This window comes from Thalassophryne amazonica, chromosome 6, assembly GCF_902500255.1.
Source record: "Thalassophryne amazonica chromosome 6, fThaAma1.1, whole genome shotgun sequence".
Classification (NCBI taxonomy): Eukaryota; Metazoa; Chordata; class Actinopteri; order Batrachoidiformes; family Batrachoididae; genus Thalassophryne; species Thalassophryne amazonica.
The window spans coordinates 40,822,323-40,844,611 of NC_047108.1; the positions used below are offsets into that span (position 1 = coordinate 40,822,323).

Here is a 22,289-nt window from a genome sequence, read left to right on the forward strand (position 1 = left end):
TCAATCAGTCAATTTTTTTTATATAGCGCCAAATCACAACAAACAGTTGCCCCAAGGCGCTTTATATTGTAAGGCAAGGCCATACAATAATTATGTAAAACCCCAACGGTCAAAACGACCCCCTGTGAGCAAGCACTTGGCTACAGTGGGAAGGAAAAACTCCCTTTTAACAGGAAGAAACCTCCAGCAGAACCAGGCTCGGGGAGGGGCAGTCTTCTGCTGGGACTGGTTGGGGCTGAGGGAGAGAACCAGGAAAAAGACATGCTGTGGAGGGGAGCAGAGATCGATCACTAATGATTAAATGCAGAGTGGTGCATACAGAGCAAAAAGAGAAAGAAACAGTGCATCATGGGAACCCCTCAGCAGTCTACGTCTATAGCAGCATAACTAAGGGATGGTTCAGGGTCTGAGACAAGACCTTTCTGATTTTAGAGATATTGCGCAAATGCAAAAAAGCAGTCCTACATATTTGTTTAATATGCACTTATAGTGGGCGATTTTAACATCCACACAGATGCTGAGAATGACAGCCTCAACACTGCATTTAATCTATTATTAGACTCTATTGGCTTTGCTCAAAAAGTAAATGAGTCCACCCACCACTTTAATCATATCTTAGATCCTGTTTTGACTTATGGTATGGAAATAGAAGACTTAACAGTATTCCCTGAAAACTCCCTTCTGTCTGATCATTTTTTAATAACATTTACATTTACCCTGATGGACTACCCTGCAGTGGGGAATAAGTTTCATTACACTAGAAGTCTTTCAGAAAGCGCTGTAACTAGGTTTAAGGATATGATTCCTTCTTTATGTTCTCTAATGTCATATACCAACACAGAGCAGAGTAGCTACCTAAACTCTGTAAGGGAGTTAGAGTATCTCGTCAATAGTTTTACATCCTCATTGAAGACAACTTTGGATGCTGTAGCTCCTCTGTAAAAGAGAGCTTTAAATCAGAAGTGTCTGACTCTGTGGTATAACTCACAAACTCGTAGCTTAAAGCAGATAACCCGTAAGTTGGAGAGGAAATGGCGTCTCACTAATTTAGAAGATCTTCACTTAGCCTGGAAAAAGAGTTTGTTGCTCTATAAAAAAGCCCTCCGTAAAGCTAGGACATTTTTCTATTCGTCACTAATTGAAGAAAATAAGAACAACCCCAGGTTTCTTTTCAGCACTGTAGCCAGGCTGACAAAGAGTCAGAGCTCTATTGAGCTGAGTATTCCATTAACTTTAACTAGTAATGACTTCATGACTTTCTTTGCTAACAAAATTTTGACTATTAGAGAAAAAATTACTCATAACCATCCCAAAGATGTATCCTTATCTTTGGCTGCTTTCAGTGATGCCGGTATTTGGTTAGACTCTTGAGAGGGTAGTTGTAAAGATTCTTGAGAGGGTAGTTGTAAAACAGCTAACTGATCACCTGCAGAGGAATGGTCTATTTGAAGAGGTTCAGTCAGGTTTTAGAATTCATCATAGTACAGAAACAGCATTAGTGAAGGTTACAAATGATCTTCTTATGGCTTCGGACAGTGGACTTATCTCTGTGCTTGTTCTGTTGGACCTCAGTGCTGCTTTTGATACTGTTGACCATAAAATTTTATTACAGAGATTAGAGCATGTCATAGGTATTAAAGGCACTGCGCTGCGGTGGTTTGAATCATATTTGTCTAATAGATTACAGTTTGTTCATGTAAATGGGGAATCTTCTTCACAGACTAAAGTTAATTATGGAGTTCCACAAGGTTCTGTGCTAGGACCAATTTTATTCACTTTATACATGCTTCCCTTAGGCAGTATTATTAGACGGTATTGCTTAAATTTTCATTGTTACGCAGATGATACCCAGCTTTATCTATCCATGAAACCAGAGGACACACACCAATTAGCTAAACTGCAGGATTGTCTTACAGACATAAAGACATGGATGACCTCTAATTTCCTGCTTTTAAACTCAGATAAAACTGAAGTTATTGTACTTGGCCCCACAAATCTTAGAAGCATGGTGTCTAACCAGATCTTTACTCTGGATGGCATTTCCCTGACCTCTAGTAATAATGTGAGAAATCTTGGAGTCATTTTTGATCAGGATATGTCATTCAAAGCGCATATTAAACAAATATGTAGGACTGCCTTTTTGCATTTACGCAATATCTCTAAAATCAGAAAGGTCTTGTCTCGTAGTACCATATTACCCCATTAGAGCGCTTCGCTCTCAGACTGCAGGCTTACTTGTAGTTCCTAGGGTTTGTAAGAGTAGAATGGGAGGCAGAGCCTTCAGTTTTCAGGCTCCTCTCCTGTGGAACCAGCTCCCAATTCAGATCAGGGAGACAGATACCCTCTCTACTTTTAAGATTAGGCTTAAAACTTTCCTTTTCGCTAAGGCTTATAGTTAGGGCTGGATCAGGTGACCCTGGACTATCCCTTGGTTATGCTGCTTTAGACGTAGACTGTGGGGGGGGTTCCCATGATGCACTGTTTCTTTCTCTTTTTGCTCTGTATGCATCACTCCGCATTTAATCATTAGTGATCGATCTCTGCCCCCTTCCACAGCATGTATTTTTCCTGGTTCCTTCCCTCAGCCCCAACCAGTCTCAGCAGAAGACTGCCCCTCCCTGAGCCTGGTTCTGCTGGAGGTTTCTTCCTGTTAAAAGGGAGTTTTTCCTTCCCACTGTAGCCAAGTGCTTGCTCACAGGGGGTCGTTTTGACCGTTGGGGTTTTTCATAATTATTGTATGGCCTTGCCTTGCAATATAAAGCGCCTTGGGGTAACTGTTTGTTGTGATTTGGCGCTATATAAAAAAAAGTTGATTGATTGATTGATATGCGCATTGAATGACATATCCTGATCAAAAATGACTCCAAGATTTCTCACAGTATTACTAGAGGTCAGGGTAATGCCATCCAGAGTAAGGATCTGGTTAGACACCATGTTTCTAAGATTTGTGGGGCCAAGTACAATAACTTCAGTTTTATCTGAGTTTAAAAGCAGGAAATTAGAGGTCATCCATGTCTTTATGTCTGTAAGACAATCCTGCAGTTTAGCTAATTGGTGTGTGTCCTCTGGCTTCATGGATAGATAAAGCTGGGTATCATCTGCGTAACAATGAAAATTTAAGCAATACCGTCTAATAATACTGCCTAAGGGAAGCATGTATAAAGTGAATAAAATTGGTCCTAGCACAAAACCTTGTGGAACTCCATAATTAACTTTAGTCTGTGAAGAAGATTCCCCATTTACATGAACAAATTGTAATCTATTAGACAAATATGATTCAAACCACCGCAGCGCAGTGCCTTTAATACCTATGGCATGCTCTAATCTCTGTAATAAAATTTTATGGTCAACAGTATCAAAAGCAGCACTGAGGTCTAACAGAACAAGCACAGAGATGAGTCCACTGTCCGAGGCCATAAGAAGATCTTTTGTAACCTTCACTAATGCTGTTTCTGTACTATGATGAATTCTAAAACCTGACTGAAACTCTTCAAATAGACCATTCCTCTGCAGATGATCAGTTAGCTGTTTTACAACTACCCTTTCAAGAATTTTTGAGAGAAAAGGAAGGTTGGAGATTGGCCTATAATTAGCTAAGATAGCTGGGTCAAGTGATGGCTTTTTAAGTAATGGTTTAATTACTGCCACCTTAAAAGCCTGTGGTACATAGCCAACTAACAAAGATAGATTGATCATATTTAAGATCGAAGCATTAAATAATGGTAGGGCTTCCTTGAGCAGCCTGGTAGGAATGGGGTCTAATAAACATGTTGATGGTTTGGATGAAGTAACTAATGAAAATAACTCAGACAGAACAATCGGAGAGAAAGAGTCTAACCAAATACCGGCATCACTGAAAGCAGCCAAAGATAACGATATGTCTTTGGGATGGTTATGAGTAATTTTTTCTCTAATAGTTAAAATTTTGTTAGCAAAGAAAGTCATGAAGTCATTACTAGTTAAAGTTAATGGAATACTCAGCTCAATAGAGCTCTGACTCTTTGTCAGCCTGGCTACAGTGCTGAAAAGAAACCTGGGGTTGTTCTTATTTTCTTCAATTAGTGATGAGTAGAAAGATGTCCTAGCTTTACGGAGGGCTTCTTTATAGAGCAACAGACTCTTTTTCCAGGCTAAGTGAAGATCTTCTAAATTAGTGAGATGCCATTTCCTCTCCAACTTACGGGTTATCTGCTTTAAGCTACGAGTTTGTGAGTTATACCATGGAGTCAGGCACTTCTGATTTAAAGCTCTCTTTTTTTAGAGGAGCTACAGCATCCAAAGTTGTCTTCAATGAGGATGTAAAACTATTGACGAGATACTCTATCTCACTTACAGAGTTTAGGTAGCTACTCTGCACTGTGTTGGTATATGGCATTAGAGAACATAAAGAAGGAATCATATCCTTAAACCTAGTTACAGCGCTTTCTGAAAGACTTCTAGTGTAATGAAACTTATTCCCCACTGCTGGGTAGTCCGTCAGAGTAAATGTAAATGTTAAGAAATGATCAGACAAAAGGGAGTTTTCAGGGAATACTGTTAAGTCTTCTATTTCCATACCATAAGTCAGAACAAGATCTAAGATATGATTAAAGTGGTGGGTGGACTCATTTACTTTTTGAGCAAAGCCAATAGAGTCTAATAATAGATTAAATGCAGTGTTGAGGCTGTCATTCTCAGCATCTGTGTGGATGTTAAAATCGCCCACTATAATTATCTTATCTGAGCTAAGCACTAAGTCAGACAAAAGGTCTGAAAATTCACAGAGAAACTCACAGTAACGACCAGGTGGACGATAGATAATAACAAATAAAACTGGTTTTTGGGACTTCCAATTTGGATGGACAAGACTAAGAGTCAAGCTTTCAAATGAATTAAAGCTCTGTCTGGGTTTTTGATTAATTAATAAGCTGGAATGGAAGATTGCTGCTAATCCTCCGCCCCGGCCCGTGCTACGAGCATTCTGACAGTTAGTGTGACTCGGGGGTGTTGACTCATTTAAACTAACATATTCATCCTGCTGTAACCAGGTTTCTGTAAGGCAGAATAAATCAATATGTTGATCAATTATTATATCATTTACCAACAGGGACTTAGAAGAGAGAGACCTAATGTTTAATAGACCACATTTAACTGTTTTAGTCTGTGGTGCAGTTGAAGGTGCTATATTATTTTTTCTTTTTGAATTTTTATGCTTAAATAGATTTTTGCTGGTTATTGGTAGTCTGGGAGCAGGCACCGTCTCTACGGGGATGGGGTAATGAGGGGATGGCAGGGGGAGAGAAGCTGCAGAGAGGTGTGTAAGACTACAAATCTGCTTATAAAACAATAAACCACCCAAAAATGTATCGGAAGTTACAGATAAGGATAAATTCCAATATTATCTCTGGCACATTTACAACTACTGGTAAAACAAATTTAATAGCTTTTAGTAATATTAAAAGTAACAACAGACCCAAACAATGAGGCCGCACTTTTTTTTCTTTCAACATTCTGCCCCAACATTCTTGCTTACTACAGAGCTTCCAGCACAGAGGCACCCTGAGAGCAGCCATAAGGCCAGCTCTCTATCAATTACAATGCTCTGGTCAGGCAGAGGTCTTGCTGAGTTATGGTTTTGATTTATAAATAACATTAATACCGATAGAATAACTCCATTAATGTCAATTCTGTCATTTGTACAAAGTTAAAATATAGCATATATCTTTTAATGTTGAATAATGCACTAATTCTGAGGTTTTGTAACAAACAAACAGATCGTAAAGGATTCTGGGTAAAAGTGCCTCTGCTAAACATTGATTGGTTCAGTCATTCATTATGTAAATCAACACGTTAATGTGACATCTGTCCTGTGTTGGTGTTTAAAGATAAATGTGCTTTTGTAAAATATTCCATTTTTTTATTTGTAAAAACAGGCATTTTTACGGAGCCCTGCAAGTGTCATCGCAAAATGTTTTGCATGTGGAGAGAATATGCGCACGTTTTATGATGTTGTAAAACGTGCTTTACACTGTGCGAGATGATTTTTCATGCAGGAATTTTTTGGACCGAGTTTCAGGTTAATCGTGCGTCCTTCATCGTGTAGTGTACATGGAGTATCAAGCTGCGGTCAACATCTGACGACCACCTCCTGATCGCCAATCGTATGGTCGAATGAGAATCAAACCTGTTTGATATATTATTGTGGTCGGCCGTCGTGAGGGTTTCCTGCTGCTGAAAGCTACAAGCATCCAAATGCTTGCACTGTGCTTGTGCAAACACTGCAGAGCTGGCTTGTAATGTTGTTATTATTATTATTTTGCTGTTGTTTTGTTTTTAAACTTCATTTGTAAAAAAAAATAAATAAAAAATCCATTTGCAAAGCCAAAAAGTTGATTTGACAGTCATCTGATATAACTGGGGTCAAAATAAATAGAACACTGCCATCTACTGGTTCCCAGATGCTTAGTTCTTAGGGCGAATACTGCCATGAACACTACTGACCAGTAGATGGCAGTAGAGGCCTTGAAAACAAAATTCCAGATAATCCCTGTCTGCTACATTTAAAATGCGTGGAATTTAACAAACGCCAATATAAAACCAACGTTTATAAACGCAGAGAATATATTCAAGAGAGTTTTAGGCACTAGAGTTTAATGCTGTTGTCCATGGAGCCTGAACAGAGTGTCTGAAATGCATTTGTCCTGTCGTGACGTACTGAGATTACATCATCGTACCCATAATGCACTGCGGGCAGAGCATGTGCTCACAAACCCTTAAAAATTAGCACATTACTTTAAAACTAAAACATATATCTGATATTTTCACTTTCTAAAACTTCAGACATGACAGTAATTTTAAATAACTTGTCCAAAATTAGTTTGGTTAAAATTTGAACCATAAGTTAAAAATGTATGCCTCTGGATGACTTAAGTGATATTGCCAGCATATCGGTATGGTGTTAAAGGAAATGTTTTTTTGTATTTTTGGCCGTTTCTCCTTTGTCTGCAGAGGATTGAGACGCTTTTCATACAAGCAGTTCTCTTCTGTTTGCAGAGGTTATAACCGTGCGTCTGTAATAAAACTTTTAATAGGTGGGTGCTGAACTGATTTTAAATTTTAAAAATGCTTGTCGCTGTTCAGCTTTGTTTACTTTGTTTATCGGTTTAAAAGTTATCGGACAAAAATTAATCGGAAGATAATTGGTCCGATAATGGCTTTTAAAGTTATCTAAAAAGATAATCTAATAATGAAAACATTATCTTTGATAATTATCTGTTATCGGATTATCGGAAGTGTGTCCACCACTGGTGATATGTATCATATTATTCCTCCAGTACTGTTATGTAAACTTTGCAATTAATCCTGTGTGGATATACATACTGATCCATGAGGAGTGGTGTGCAGGGATCAACTATGATCTGTTACAACACCAGTCAGAAACTTTGCTTTTTAATTTACGTTGCTGATCAAAATAATATTTTGAGTTGTCTGAAGATGCATTTACAGTCCCAGTTTAAACTTCACTTGTTGGATGCTAAACTTTTGGAATTCTTGCATTCAGATCACTGTAGAATAAATGCACTTCTCAGACTCAGTATAATTATTCCATTAAAATGGCTCAGTTTTAGAGATGAGAAAATTCACTTACTGCATCTATTATGTGTGTTATTGTTCAGGTGTTTTTGATTGGTCTGTATCTGTCCTCTTCCATAGGGGGTACTGATGTCTTCTCCTTCCCCCCTGGTGTTACCTGCTGTATCCTGGCCTGCTTCCAATGTAGTGATTGGCCAGCTACAGGACCATTTAGAAACCTCCCCTCTGTACATGGACCCCGAGACACTAAGCCAACTGAGACTCAATGCTTCTTCACCTTCTCTGTTGGTTTTCAGGCTGCCATATGGCAATGGGTGTGTACGCAGGGCATGCAACATACAATGCAAAAACATGTGTTACTGGGTACAGAAATACAATGACACAACTGCATTCTGTGTCTAAAGTATATTCTTTTAGTGGAATTTAATTCATTCTTATGCAGTATTTGTCCATTCATATTCATTTGTCATTGATTTATTTGGCACAAGTTGTTTGTATTTCATACATTATGATGTCTTCTGAAACCAGCCATCCTTTATATCTTGTTTTCATCATATCTGATTATTGCATGTGTAATCATCTTCCAGAGCTGATCTGATGTCTGCAAAAGAGATTCTGAGTGGCAATGGTGAGTCTAACATAATACTTGATATAAAATTGCATTACATCTGTTATAATCTTATAATGCATTAGACCAAAAACGAGGGGCCATTTATTGTTTAGAAATGACCAGATATTTATTGGGTATTTTTGGAAAGGTCTTTCCTGAGGCATTCAAAACTAGAAATCTTAAAGCTGGACAGTGGTGGATTCAGACATCAAACATCATTTATTATTTTATTTATTATTAATTCCTTTTGATTGAAATGCAAATTGCTGAATTATTCTAAAATAATTGGACAGGGCATGTACAAACACAAATGCTGTATCTGTCAATAATATCTAGTTTTATTAGTAACATTATAGTGCAGATCCACCCTGGATCTGCTGTGCCGATCCTGTGTGAAAATCAAGGGACCAGCCAAAGGGACTTACTGTTAGTAACATTATAGTGCAAATGAAATACATATGCTTGTCAACAGGAAAAAAGTTCAAGGTACTCACTAAAATACATTTTGGAGGTTGTAGTGATGACAATTTTGAAACAGGCCCTTGGAAATCCATAATTTGTACATATTGTCTATGACATGCACTGTTGGCCCACAGTGAGCATGACGTGTGAAAATTCAGAGGTTTCATACTGAATAACTGGCCCATCACCGAACCATCCAACATGTTTAGAAACGGTCTTGACATCACAGGCTTTTAAGGGTTGTTGGTGTTTCTTCAAGGGCAATGGATGTCACAGTTTTATGCAGCATCACTAGTGTGGCTCAACTACACATTGCGATTGGGCAAGACTTAGTTTTATACAATTGATGATAGAAATGTCCAGAGAGCAAATTTATGAACAACATGAAGATGATGACATGATTAATTTATCTCATGCAAACTTCATTACTGAGAGTTTAGAAAACCCAAATCCAGTGATCTTGGCTCGTAACAATGATACTCGTGTCTTCATTGTTCCGCTTCATCATGCAGGAATATCTCACTTTGTGGTCAAGAAGAAAAATCTGTCTCTTCACTTTAGTGCAATGCTTTGCATCAATGCAGGAGTTACCTCAAAGAACACATGGTGCATGATGCATATTTCAGATCTTGCAGACAGTGTCACTGCAACCATATGTGAAGCTGTGCCCACTTTCCATGCTTTTACTGCCTTTGACTATACAACATCATCCATGAGGAAGTCGAAATGGAGACCCTGCAATCAGGTATTACACTGCTGTCTGTGTCGGGGAATTAATCATTTTCAGTTCCATGTACTTGCCCATCTGCCATTACACACATGAAGTTGGCCATCGATCGCATCCTACTGTGGTTTGTCAGGGATGTGTTCTGGCTCTTACACTGTTCAGTGCTTTCATGTTCAGTAAAGTTGTGGAAACCAGTGGCTTAGATGCCTTTCTTGCGGAAGAAAGGTTTGTTGATGACGAATTCTTGGACAGTGCTGTGATCTTTGCGAAATCAATGGATATCCTCATTGCAGCGCATTTGTTGTCCTGGATTTAGACTAAGTTTCAGGGCTTTTAATGACTTCCTGGACTTGGCCATCAGAAATGTATCTGTCTGCAGTAGAACTCTCAAACTTGCAGAGACATTCACTTATCTTAGCAGTAACATTTATGTCACTTGGTCCTCTGCCTTTCCGATAGAGTTGTGCCTGGGAGGAGCTTATGAAGTTATAAGGTTGGTGAACAGAGGTGTTTATAAGTGCTGTTATCTTTGCAGGAGAATGATGGTCTGAGTCTTTATGGTCCTGGTGCTTCCTGTCTTAATGTATGGTTGTGAAACATTGATGCTAACTAGTGACCTAAGGTAATGACTAGATTTCTTTGGTAATCTGTCTCTTCAGAGGATCTTTGGATACTGCTGGAATGACTTTGTGTCCAAAGGTTTCTTGGGGAGATGAAGATGAGTGTCACATGCATTGTGAGGGAATGATGGCTTTGACATTTTGGCCACCATATAGCTTTTCCTCTGTATGGTCCAGCACACCGGTACCTCAGTGTTTAGGACTGCAGTGGCTGATGTCCAAGGGATGACCACATTTCACGTGGCTGTGGCAAATACATAATTACTTTTGAGAGTGGGGATGGACTGGTTGTCTGCCTGGATGGTTGCCAGAGTGCTCCTTCTGTGTTGTTTTGAATGTGGTGATGAGCAGCACCAATGCATGCTCTCTGATCTGGCACTACAGTTAGTGTACAAATGATGAATGTTTGAGTTCAATGGTATGAATATTTCATGAGGTAAAGGATGGAACGTACCATTCAACAAGGTGAATGGTACGTTCTGTTTTTCTGTGTGCTTTGTCTAGTCATATATGAGTAGTTAATGGTAATCAAATCAACATAAGGGTCTGTTAGTACTGACCCTCAACAAGATGTCATTACAGAGTTCCAGTTTTGATTTTCCCAAGGTAAGACATCTCCAAAAAATACCCATTAAACCTCTGGTCATTTCCACTAAACAAATGAACACTGAGTCTTTGACTACATTATATTTTCTATTGTTATGAATAAAGATATAATCATTTTTTTGTAGAATTTTTCTGAATTCTGTATTTTTTTTCATTGTTGTGTATTGATATGCAAGTGAACTTGATCTTTTTTTTTTTTTTTTAACCACCTAGATGAGGTGATTGGTCAGGTGTTGAGTATTATGAAGACGCAGTCTGTTCCTTATACAGCCATTTACACAGCCTTGCGCCCCTCACGGGTGAGTCTGTTTTTCTGTGTGCTTTGTCTGGTCATGTATGAGTAGTTAATGGTAATCAATTGAAGATGAGTGACGTGTGTTAGTACTGACCCTCGACAAGAGATGTCATTACAGAATGTCCTGGGACCCAAGCAGGCACACCCACTTACACCAGGTGCACAATTCAGACCTCGCGCCACTCAAATGACATCCCTTTCTCATGTTCTAGGTAACACCCTGCTATGGAATACTCCCAGGAACTGGGTTCTATTCCTGCGACATTTTAATAAGTGCCTATCAAGGGAAATTATTTCTCTTGTACTACTGACCATCAAGTAAAAAGAAAAAGATTTGATCTCTTACTTGATCATTTTACATGGGAGAAACCATTCACTGTATGTCATCATTGGCAGCCATCACCTACTGACACAGTTGAGGTCAGACATTTACACACACTTATTTTCATGAGTGTCATGATAATTTGGGCATTTTAATGATATCTTTGCACTATCCTTTTGACGAGGTGGAATGATTGTACAGCATACATCATTAATTAATTTACAGAGCAAGAATTTATTTTGGGTCTTCTGTCATCCACACAAAATCACAATTGTGTATATACAGGTTCACAAACCAACGATAGCCAAATACACCACCATCATAAACAGTTGAACTGATCGTTTTACAGGAGTAAAACGATATTACTTTGATACGATCCCAATTGCCGTTCTGTACAGTAGGTGGTCTAGAAATATGACAGTAGTTGTAAAGTATCTGTTACGCAATATGTCCCAGTCCCAAAATACAATGCAATTACTCTTATATTATGCACAAGCAAACCTTCAGTTATCCATTTTACAGAAACCAAAAGGCTCTTATTAAGTCCATAAAATGTGACAGTATAAAGCTTCCAGACTGGTAAGCAAAAAATCAAACTGGATTCATATGGAATTTAATGGTTTCATGCTGTACTTCATGGGTGTGCTTTCAACAATTTTTTTTTTCTGTGTTTAAAACAAGTATTTCTTAAAACCCTAAGACAAAAATGGAGACACTGCCTAAGTTCTGCTGTTATTATTGTGCAGCTAATATATGTTGTCTTAAATTTTGAATTTACTTCCAAAACTAAAATAATTATCCTCTGTGTGTGTGTTCAGGGCAGCTGAATCATGTCAAAAAAGTTTTGATTCTGGCACTGCTTGGGTTCTTACTTCCTCTACCCTCGATCAGATACCCTCTACCCATGCTCAGACCCGGCACTTAAATGAGGCGGGGTGTAATTCAAGGCCAGAGATTATTAACAAAATGATGCTTGCTGCCTGCACTGTAATATGGTGTTAAGTTTCATACATGTCTCTGGATGTGGCAAACCAAAGACAACCGCTTTAGATCAGAGCCCTCTGTGTGGCTGTGAACCCTCTTTGGAGTTTGACAAGCACCTGCTAAATGATGGAGACCGCAAGGACTGTGATTGGTCACCTTTTTGTCTTCACTCCTTCCTTGTCATATTTTAATTGTTTTGACAGTGCACCCGTCGATTATGTTTCAATCATGGATCAAATACTTTTGGCAGAAAAGTCCACAAACATGATCAACTTTACAACACAGAGTTGGAAAAAGACACTCAAATGACCTGCAATGGAGGGAAATTGTGTGTACCGTACCGTTTGGAGGTTGGTGATTGTGTAAAGAAGTGGAGATTGTTGAGGGACAAATTGATCCAGAAAAGCCACTGTTCCTGTGGCAAATTGCCTTAAGACTGAGAACTTTAAAAGGGTCACGTACTCGTCGAGGTCATTGCATGGCCACAGAGTTACGGAGTTGTAGAAGCATAAGTCAGGCTTTAGAATGTTAAGGTATCACTCCGCAGCGGACTTAGAAAAAAGAGTAACTCGACTTCTGGTTTGACGAGCCAAGCCATGGCAGCTTAGTGAACTGACAATTTGAGTCATACATTACCCACTGCAACCCGGATAGTAAAAATTTAATTATTTTATAGTTTAATTAAAGTTCATGGGTTTTGAGAATGCCTGTGAAGAAAAGCAAAAAGTTAACGCAGACAGTTTTTCAATGGCGACGAAGCTAGCCAAACTTCCTCGTCTAGCAGCATAATGGAGGAGGATGTCGAGATGCGTATGCACCCTGAAAGTGGTCAAAGAGCTAGCGGAGACCTGGAGCTCATATTGAAGGAACTAAGAGTTCAGAGAAGACAACAGTCAGCAGCTAAAAGTGATTCGGGAAGAAATTAACAAGAGCAGTGCTCGGAACGAAGAGGCAGAGAAAAGGATTGATTGATGTGGTGGAGGATACGGTGCAGGAGTTGCTGCACCTTCAGATACACCTGGATGCTAAACTGACAGATCTAGAGGGCCATTCCAGATGAGAAAATATCAGAGTCCATGGTGTTAAAGAGGGTGCAGAGGAGAATTCTCCGTCGATAGTGTTGTTTGTAGAGCGCTTGCTGCGGGAGGGTTTGGAGCTCCCGACCACATTTGAGCTACGTGTTGAAAGAGCTCACCATGCTTTGATGCCAAAGCCGCCTGAGGACGTACCGCCGAGGTCCATCGTCGTCAAGTTACCGAGCTACAGGATGAAAGAACTGCTGAGAACGGCCTGGTAAAAGCAGGGATTTGAACACCTCTGAAAACGGGTCAATCTGGATCACGACTATGCGCCTGATGTCTTAAAGAAGCGAAGGGAATATGCAGAAGCAAAAGTGGTCCTGAAGGAGAGGAAAGTCTGATTTCAGACGCTGTCCCCCGCCGGGTTCAGAGTCTTCTACCAGGAGGGAGCTGCAGTGTATGATTCAGCGGCGGAGGCGACGGAGGATATGGCGAAGAGGGGGCTCCCGGTGTCGGTAATTAAACAGCCGAACTCGCTGTTGGAGCGGATCAGTTCCTCCCAGCAGAGGGAGGAATTGGTTGTTTAACATGTCCTGTTTATCAAAGAAGCACTGTATAGGCTTTAAAGCTAAGATTATAATGTAAACATTGGGAGACTTTCTTATATGGGCTGCCGGGATAGAGATAATATATGCATAAAGGCCCTCTCCCACTTTCAAGGCGGAGAGGCTTTACGTTAGAGCCCTCCTACTACCAGGGCTTCATTAGGGTCAGTATCAAGACCCCACAGTTGGTCTTATTTTTCGTCTTTATTGTTCTCATTGTGTTCTGTGTGTTGTCACTTTTCATTGTGTTTTTCTGCTGTTCTTTGCAGCCTGTGGGGGGTAACCTGTGATTAATTTTGTTACATATGGACACTTATTATGGCGTGTTTTTGGTTTATGCCATTTCTTTTTTCTTTTCTCCTCTTATTGGACACTGAATGCAAGCAGTCAAAATAGCAACTTATGTAAACAGCCTTATCAGCCCATTAAGAGAAGTAAGATTCTAACTAAACTAAAAATAGATAGAGTTGAGGTGGCTTTTTTTACAAGAAACACATCTTTCTGTTACAGAACATGCTAAATTAAAACGATTGGGTTTCAAATAGCAGTACTCATCTTCTTATTTGGGTGGCCATAGGAGGGTGGTGGCAATATTAATCTCTGATAAGACCAGTTTTGAACCCCTCTTTGGGGAAAAAAAAAAAAAAAAAAAGGACACTGTGGGAAGATTTGTTTTAGCAAGGGGAAATTTAGGGGGCTCATTGGTTACTTTATTGAATATTTACGCTCCCCCTAATTCTGACTGGAAGTTTTTTAAACATATATTTGATTTGATAACAGCGGATACTCATGGGGTCCTAATCTGCGGGGGGGGGGGGGGGGGGGGGGATTTTAACATTAGATTGAATCTCAAAATGGATTCCTCAAATACGTATTTATCCCAGCCTAAATTGATGAACAAAAAATTTAACCTGGCTATGAAAGAAATCGGTTTAGTTGATAATCTGGAGAGAATTAAATCCTTCAAAGAGAGATTACACTTTCTTTTCTAATCCACAGTTGGCATATTCGAGGATTGATTTTTTTTTTACTTTTGCGCAAGATCTGCTACTGAGGAAGATAAAGAGTAAAATAAATCAGATCTATTCTCAAGATATACAAAAAAAGTTAATTTTTGCTAAACATAAATATTATGAAGGGGGAGGAAAAGACAGTAAACTATTGGCTTACAGGCTGAAAAAACAACAAGCAGAGAATTTGATTCATAAAATAAAAATCCTATTACTAATACTGTACACTACAAACTCAAAGAAATACAAGATTGTTTTGAAAAATATTATAAAAAACTATATTCTCAACCTCAGAATGATGGGGTGAAAATGGAATATTTCTTTCAGAACATTAATCTGCCTAAACTGAATAATGAACAAAGTAGAACTCTCATAGTTAAAACAACAGAGAAAGAAATTTGTTCAGACGTATCACATCTCAAACCAAATAAGGCCCCAGGTCCGGACGGCTTCCCTTCAGAATGGTACCGAGTCATGGGGGGTTCTTTGGTCCCTTTGTTGCAGTCTACCTTTAACTGGGTTCTTAAAAAACTATACCTCCGTCTTGGAGGTAGGCGGTGATATCAGTAATCCCAAAGGAGGGGAAAGATAAGTCTGATTACGGTAATTTTAGACCAGTAAGTGTGTTGAACCAGGATTACAAAATCTTTACTCATATACTATGCAGACGTATAGAAGGATTGTTACCACAAATTATTAGCCTTGATCAGACGGGTTTTATGCGAGAAAGACAAACTCAAGAGAGTATCAGAAGGACATTACATGTAATTAGCCATATAAAAAAATATAATTTAGAGGCAGTATTAGTGGGGTTAGATGCAGAGAAGGCGTTTGATTGTGTAAATTGGTCCTTTTTGTATAAAGTTTTGGACAAATTCGGATTTGATAGCAACTTTATTAAAATAATACAAGCTCTCTATGATAATCCAATGGCAAGAATTAAAATTAATGGGGCTGTATCTAACCCCTTGTCATTAGAACGAGGAACAAGACGGGGCTGCCCACTCAGCCCTCTCTTGTTTGCAATTTTTATTGAGCCCCTGAGACAATGAATCATTCAGGACAGCAATATTAAAGGAATAGCAATGAAGGGGGGAGAACAAACTATTTCGCTATTCACTGATGATATATTAGTGTATTTATCTAACCCTGAACAGTCTTTGGCATAGTTATTTGTACTCTTGGAGCAATACAGTTCCCTCTCTGGATATAAGCTAAATGTTCCCAAAACACAAATTCTTTGTTTTAGATACACCCCCTCTGTAAATGTGAGAAATAAATACAATTTGAAATGGGATTCAGAATCAGTTAGTTATTTGGGGGTAAACATTCCACCAGATTTGACAAAGTTGTTAAATCTTAACTACCTCCCCCTGAACAAAACGATAAGAGAAGACAGAGAGAGATGGAATCTTATACCGTTTCTCAGTTTTGGATCACGTGTGGAATCGGTCAAGATGGTTATATTACCGAAGTCGTCGTATCTTTTTCAATCCCTTCCACTGGATATATCTGACAAACAATTCCAAGAGTGGGATCGTCACATTTCGAGGTTAATTTGGCAAGGACGGAAGCCAAGAATCAGATACCAGAGTTTACAATTGACAAAAAACAAGGGCGGGATTGCTCTTCCATGCTTAAAAGATTATTATGCTGCCGCTCAATTGAGGCCATTAATATGCTGGTGCAACCCAGAATACGATGCTAGGTGGAAGGAGATTGAAGGTGCTTTATCAGACACATTTCCAATACAAGCTGCAATTGGGGATAAGGGCTTGAGCAATAATTTAAAGGCATTGGGTAATCCATGTTTGTCACTTAGGATGTAGAACAAAGTAGTAGCTCAGAATCATCTGAAAGAGGAGGTGAAGGTCTTGAGATGGTGTGCATTTGACCCAGATTTCTTGCCTAAAAGTTTGGACACAAGATTTGAGAGATGGGGTGCGCAAGGTTTAACAGCATATTGCACATTTTTACATAAAGGAACATTAAAGAGCTTTCAAAATCTGAAGAGGGAGTTTGGCTTGGATAAAGATGACTTTTACAGATACCTTCAACTAGCACTACATCAATCAAATACAGAAGGGATGTTCACAAACAGGTTGGGACAATATTCTGTTAAAGGTGTTTATGGTTGCTTATTGTGTTCATTCTAACCAGAAAGTCATTTCAAAAAATTACAGGGGGTTACAACAAATAAAGCATAGTTCATTATATATAAAACAAAAGTGGGAACAGGAAAGTCACCTTGTTGTAAAGGACGAAGCGTGGGAGAATTTATGTGATACAATGGAAAGCTTCAAGCTCAACTTTATGGCAAGAGTTTTGTTGGAAGACCCTTATAAGGTTTTTTGTCACCCCTGCTCAAAAGAGGCACTACACAAATTCTTCTGCATGCTGGCGACAGTGTGGATGCCTTGAAGCAAACCATTTCCACATATTTTGGTCCTGTGCATCATTGGTTCCATTTTGGTGGGAAGTACATAAAATTTTGCAAAGTGTTTTTCAGCCGGACATCCAATTTAAATTTGAGTCGTTATATTTGGGGGCCATTACAACAGAAAATGCTTCCTCTAATATCAAATACTTATCCAAAATGCTGCTAGCAGGAAAGCTATTACCAGAAGGTGGTTAAAACCTGAAATACCTACAGTAGAAGAATGGATCAACATAACCTATGATATGTTTAAGATGGAGAGGATTACCTTTGCTTTAAGACTGCAACAAGAAACTTTTTTGGAAAGATGGATAATGTATGTCATGCCAATACGACCATCATTTGTGTAAAAGTGGATCTTTGGGTCCTTTCTCTGTTTTATTTTATATTTTCCCTGCAGAGGGCTTTATGTGTCAGTGTGGTTTACCCCAACATTTTACACATTTGTTCGTTTGTCTGTTCTTATGTAATTATGTTTAAAAAAAAAATGGTTATAGGTAGATAATACTAGATGTTTGAATGCCTAGTGGGTCCCTACTTCTTTTTGTACTGCTTATAAAATCTAGGACATTTTACTGTAAGCTACAGTGATACAGTTGCAGGTGACTAAATGAGAAGTATGTGATGTATATTCTTGGACTGTATGGACCTGGAAAAGTATTATAATAATAATAAAAAGATAAAAAAAGAAAAAAGAGTAACTCAGCTAATTGTAATCCTTTATGATGCCCAGCGCTTGTTTAAGGCAGGCGTCAAAACTTCAGGCGAAGTTTTGACCCGGTCACCAAATGAGGCAGGCCCTTTTTCAAGGTCAGGCGTTTAATCAAGGAAATACGTAAGACTAATTGGTGCTGGGAATTCCCTGTAGGTCGTTCAGCGCCTCCTGACTGTAACTAATCTGTTACATACATGTAACAGATTTTCTGTTTTATACATGTAGCAGATTTTGTCCATACATATAGCGGGTTTTAATTATAACGGGCAAAATCTGTTATTTATAACAAACTGGCCGGTTTCAAAGACGCTTATCTTGACAGGTTCAAAACTGCCTGGGAACAAGATTTAAACCTTTCACTAGCCTAGGATAGTGGGATTCAATATTTAAGATGGTAATTCAGCATCTCTCTGTGACATGCACAGAGAGATGTTGAAGGTTGTGCACAGTGTCCATATGTCCAAGCCAAACTATCCCCTTTATACCCAGAAGTGAATCCCAGTTGTCACAAATGTAAAAGTGGAGAGGCTTCACTTATCCATATGTACTGGATGTCTCCTAGTCTTCAAAAATATTGGTCGTCTTTCAAACCCTATCCTTATTCCCCAATTATAATATAGAACCAAATCCTTTGATTGCTCTCTTTGGCACCACTGGAGAGAATGATGCACATAGAATAGAATATTTTTTGTCATTGTAACATGTACAACGAAATTAAAAATGCTAGACCAGTCAGTGCAACATGCAACAACATTCAGATCACTTAAAACAAGACTCTCAAACTAAAACTATAAAAGCATAAATATATATAAATAAATAATTATAATACCAACCATCAAACACTCAACCAAACATTCAACATTAGTTGCACAATCCCTTAGTCGGACTAGCAGCAGTATTACATTTTGGCATTATTGAGTGTGGTTATTGCTGCGGGGTAAAAGCTGTCTCTGAATCTGTTTCTCCTTGTTTTGATTGATCTGTACCTTCTCCCTGATGGTAACAGATCAAACAGGCAGTGACCAGGGTATGAGATATCCTTTATAATATTCTTGGCTTTTTTGAGGCAGCGGGAACCGTACAGTTCTTCCAGAGTGAGGAGAGGGTAGCCGATGATCTTCTGGGCTGTGTTGATGACCCTCTGGAGTGCTTTCCTCTGAGCCACTGTACAGCTGGCGTACCACACATATACAATATGTCAGAATGCTCTGTATGGAGCACCGGTAAAAGGACACCAGCAGTCTCTGTGTGATGTTGTTTTTTCTGAGCACCCTCAGGAAGTGCAGTTTTGGCCTTTTTCAGCAGCTCAGAGGTGTTCACGCTCCAGGACACATTCTCCTCAATGGGGTCTTCCAGGAAGCGGAAGTCTGCACCGTCTCTACACAGTACCCTCTGATAATCAATGGTGTAATGTCTGTTTTTTTTTCTTCCTGAAGTCTATTATTAGCTCCTTGGTTTTTGAGCTGTTGAGATGCAGGTTATTCTCTCTGCACCACCCTATTAGCTGCTGCACCTCGTTCCTGTAGGCAGACTCATCCCCTCTGGAGATGAGGCCCATCACTGTGGTGTCGTCCACAAACTTGACAACGGTGTTACTGTGGTGGGCGGGGGTGCAGTCATAGGTCTAGAGGGCATAGAGCAGGGGGCTCAGTACACAGCCCTGTGGGTCACCAGTGCTGAGGGTGAGGGCCGTAGATGTGTGGTGGCCTACTTTGACTCTCTGGCTGCGTCCAGACAGGAAGCTGTATATCCACATGCAGATGGAGTGTGGGAGACCCAAGTCTTCCATTTTGTGAGGGAGGATGGTGTTGAATGCAGAGCTGTCGTCAACAAAGAGCCGCCGCACATAGCTTCCCTGCCTCTCCAGGTGGGACAGTGCAGCATGGAGAGCTGTGGCTACAGTGTCCTCTGTTGACCTGTTTGCTTTGTATGCAAACTGGTGGGGGTCAAAACTGTGGGGCAAGAGTGATGTGCTGTGACCCCTGACCAGCTTCTCAAAACATTTCATTACCAATGGGGTGAGTGCAACTGGCCGGTAGTCATTAAGGCTTGAGATGTGAGGTTTCTTGGGCAGGGGGATTATGGTGGAGGACTTCAGACAGCACGGGACAGTGGACTGGGACTGGTTAAAAATCCTGGTGAAGACTCCAGCTAGCTGGTCTGCCCAGTCCCTCAGCACCCGTCCTGAGATGCCATCAGGTCCAGCAGCCTTTCTCGGGTTGACGGCCCACAGAGTGCACCTGACCTCATGCTCCTCCGCTATGAGGGTAGAACTGCTGTGGACCGTGGGGTGTAGTGTAGCTGCCTGCAGTGGCTCTATCTCAAAGCGGGCAAAGAAGAGGTTCAGCTCCTCTGCCAGTGTGGTATCACCTTGAGTAGCTCCAGGGTTGGTCCTGTAGTTGGTGAGATGCTGGACTCCCTGCCACACGCCTGCTGTTATTGCTGTCCAGGTGGTCCTCAATTTTCCTCCTGTAGTTCAACTTTGCCTCTTTGATGCCTCTCTTCAGGTCAACTCGGGCCAAGCTGTAGAGAGCCCTGTTGCCACACCTGAAGGCGGTGTTCCTCTTCCTCAGCAGCCGCTGAACCTCCCGGGTCATCCAGGGCTTCTGGTTGGGGTCGACCCGGATGTGTTTATTCACTGTAACAATGTCTGCACAGTTCTTAATGTAACACAGAACACTGTCTGCAAACACCTCCAGGATTGTATGTTCGAAAACATCCCAGTTGGTCGTGTCAAAGCAGTCTTGGAGCTGCTGAGAGGCCAGGTCTTTACAGTCTTTGTGGTGGTAAGAGAGGTTTTCCATAGGGGGCATATGCAGGGATTAAAAGCACAGACATGTGGTTAGACCGGCCCAGGTGTGGTAGTGGTCTAGCTCTGTAGCCCAGCTTGATGTTAGAGTAGACCTTGTCCAGTGTGTTAGCTCCTCTCGTAGCACACTTAACATGCTGATGGAACTTGGGGAGCACTGCCTTCAAGTCCGCATGGTTAAAGTCCCCTGCTATGATCTGCACAGCGTCAGGATATGTGCTGATTGCTAATGCTACCATGTAAATACCCAATAGCCAAATTAGCATTAGCGTCCGGTGGTATGTAGGCAGCAGTAATCATGACCACAGTGAACTCTCTCGAGAGATAAATGGGCCTGCATTTAAAAGTCACACACTCCAGGTACGGGGAGCAGTGACTGTCTACAGGTACTGTATTTGTACCCCAGTTGTTATTGACGTACACACAGAGCCCCTCTCCTCTGCTGTGCGGTGTAGCCTGCTAGCTTGATAGCAGAGTCCGGGATGGATAAATGAAGCCAGGTCTCTGTGATCAGCAGAATACATGCGTCCTTCACAGTGTTGCTGGTTGCCATCTGTAGCCTCAGTTAAGTATCTTATTCATAAGGGATCTGGCGTTTGTGAGAAAGAGTCTGGGGAGCGGTGATTTTATGTCTTGTTTAAACCTTGAAGAGATTCATTACTTAACAACTCCAGTATGAAGTTTCATCAGGTGTGGGGACCTTTATTGCAATATTTTGAGAGCCTTCATCTTCTAAACCTGACTTCCAACCCTCTCAAGTGGGGCTCCGGAGATGAGTACCCCTTCCTATACTTAAGTCTAGCTTAGGGATGGGATTCAGTGTAAGGGAAGGAGGATGGGGATAGGATTGCACTTTTTTTTCTTTGATTTTTTTTCTTTTTTCTTTTTCAATTAAAAAGGACATTTTGCCAGCACCTTGTACAACATTATGTTGTGCAGTATTTTTGTTTCTGTTTAATTCTTGCGGAACTGACGTACACACTTTGAGTACTCTGCAATTTTGCATTTTTTTGTTTGTTTTTGTTTGTTTTTTGTTTAAAAATAAATAAAAAAAATTCTTGAGGATAAAATAATGATTTCTTTCATTGATATTTATAACTTTTGTGTGAAATGAGTTGAAAATGACTTAGTTCTCCTGGAATCATAATGTAACCAGGGTGGGGTTAGAAGTTTACCTGTCGCCTATGACTTGTCTTTCTCACGCCTCTCTGTATAGGAGGCAGCATCTCTCTCTCTGGAGGCAGGTCTTGGTGGAGCACGTTCTCTCCTGCAAACCAGAGGTGGATATTGGGAGAGGGAGAAAGAAAGGGAGAAGCAGCGCAAGATCAAAGAACGAGCAGGGATCTATGCTCCAGTGGAGTATAAGGTGTGATTTTTAGTTATTACCTTTTGACAGCATTCTCAAAGTTACTTTACAGTGCCTTATGCCCAACCATAGAGTATCTTGAGTCTTAATTAACAGACCTTTTATCATTCTGTTGTTCATGCATCTTTTT

At 40.1% G+C, this 22,289-nt stretch overlaps 1 protein-coding gene and 1 long non-coding RNA gene across 2 annotated transcripts in view; one reads left to right on the forward strand and one right to left on the reverse strand.

Annotated features, from left to right (window-relative positions):
• atp6ap1a (ATPase H+ transporting accessory protein 1a) overlaps positions 1-22,289 on the forward strand; it is a 77,512-nt gene that overhangs the window by 9,517 nt on the left and 45,706 nt on the right. The window contains exons 4-7 of the mRNA XM_034172050.1: positions 7,693-7,886; positions 8,160-8,200; positions 10,811-10,896; positions 22,010-22,160. Coding sequence (XP_034027941.1) covers positions 7,693-7,886; positions 8,160-8,200; positions 10,811-10,896; positions 22,010-22,160 — 472 coding nt within the window. The remainder of the gene's footprint in view (positions 1-7,692; positions 7,887-8,159; positions 8,201-10,810; positions 10,897-22,009; positions 22,161-22,289) is intronic.
• LOC117512089 lies at positions 4,422-22,081 on the reverse strand. Its single transcript, XR_004561205.1, has 3 exons — positions 21,947-22,081; positions 15,474-15,478; positions 4,422-4,433 (listed from the first exon to the last, which is right to left on the reverse strand). It is a non-coding gene; the product is annotated as an uncharacterized LOC117512089 (long non-coding RNA).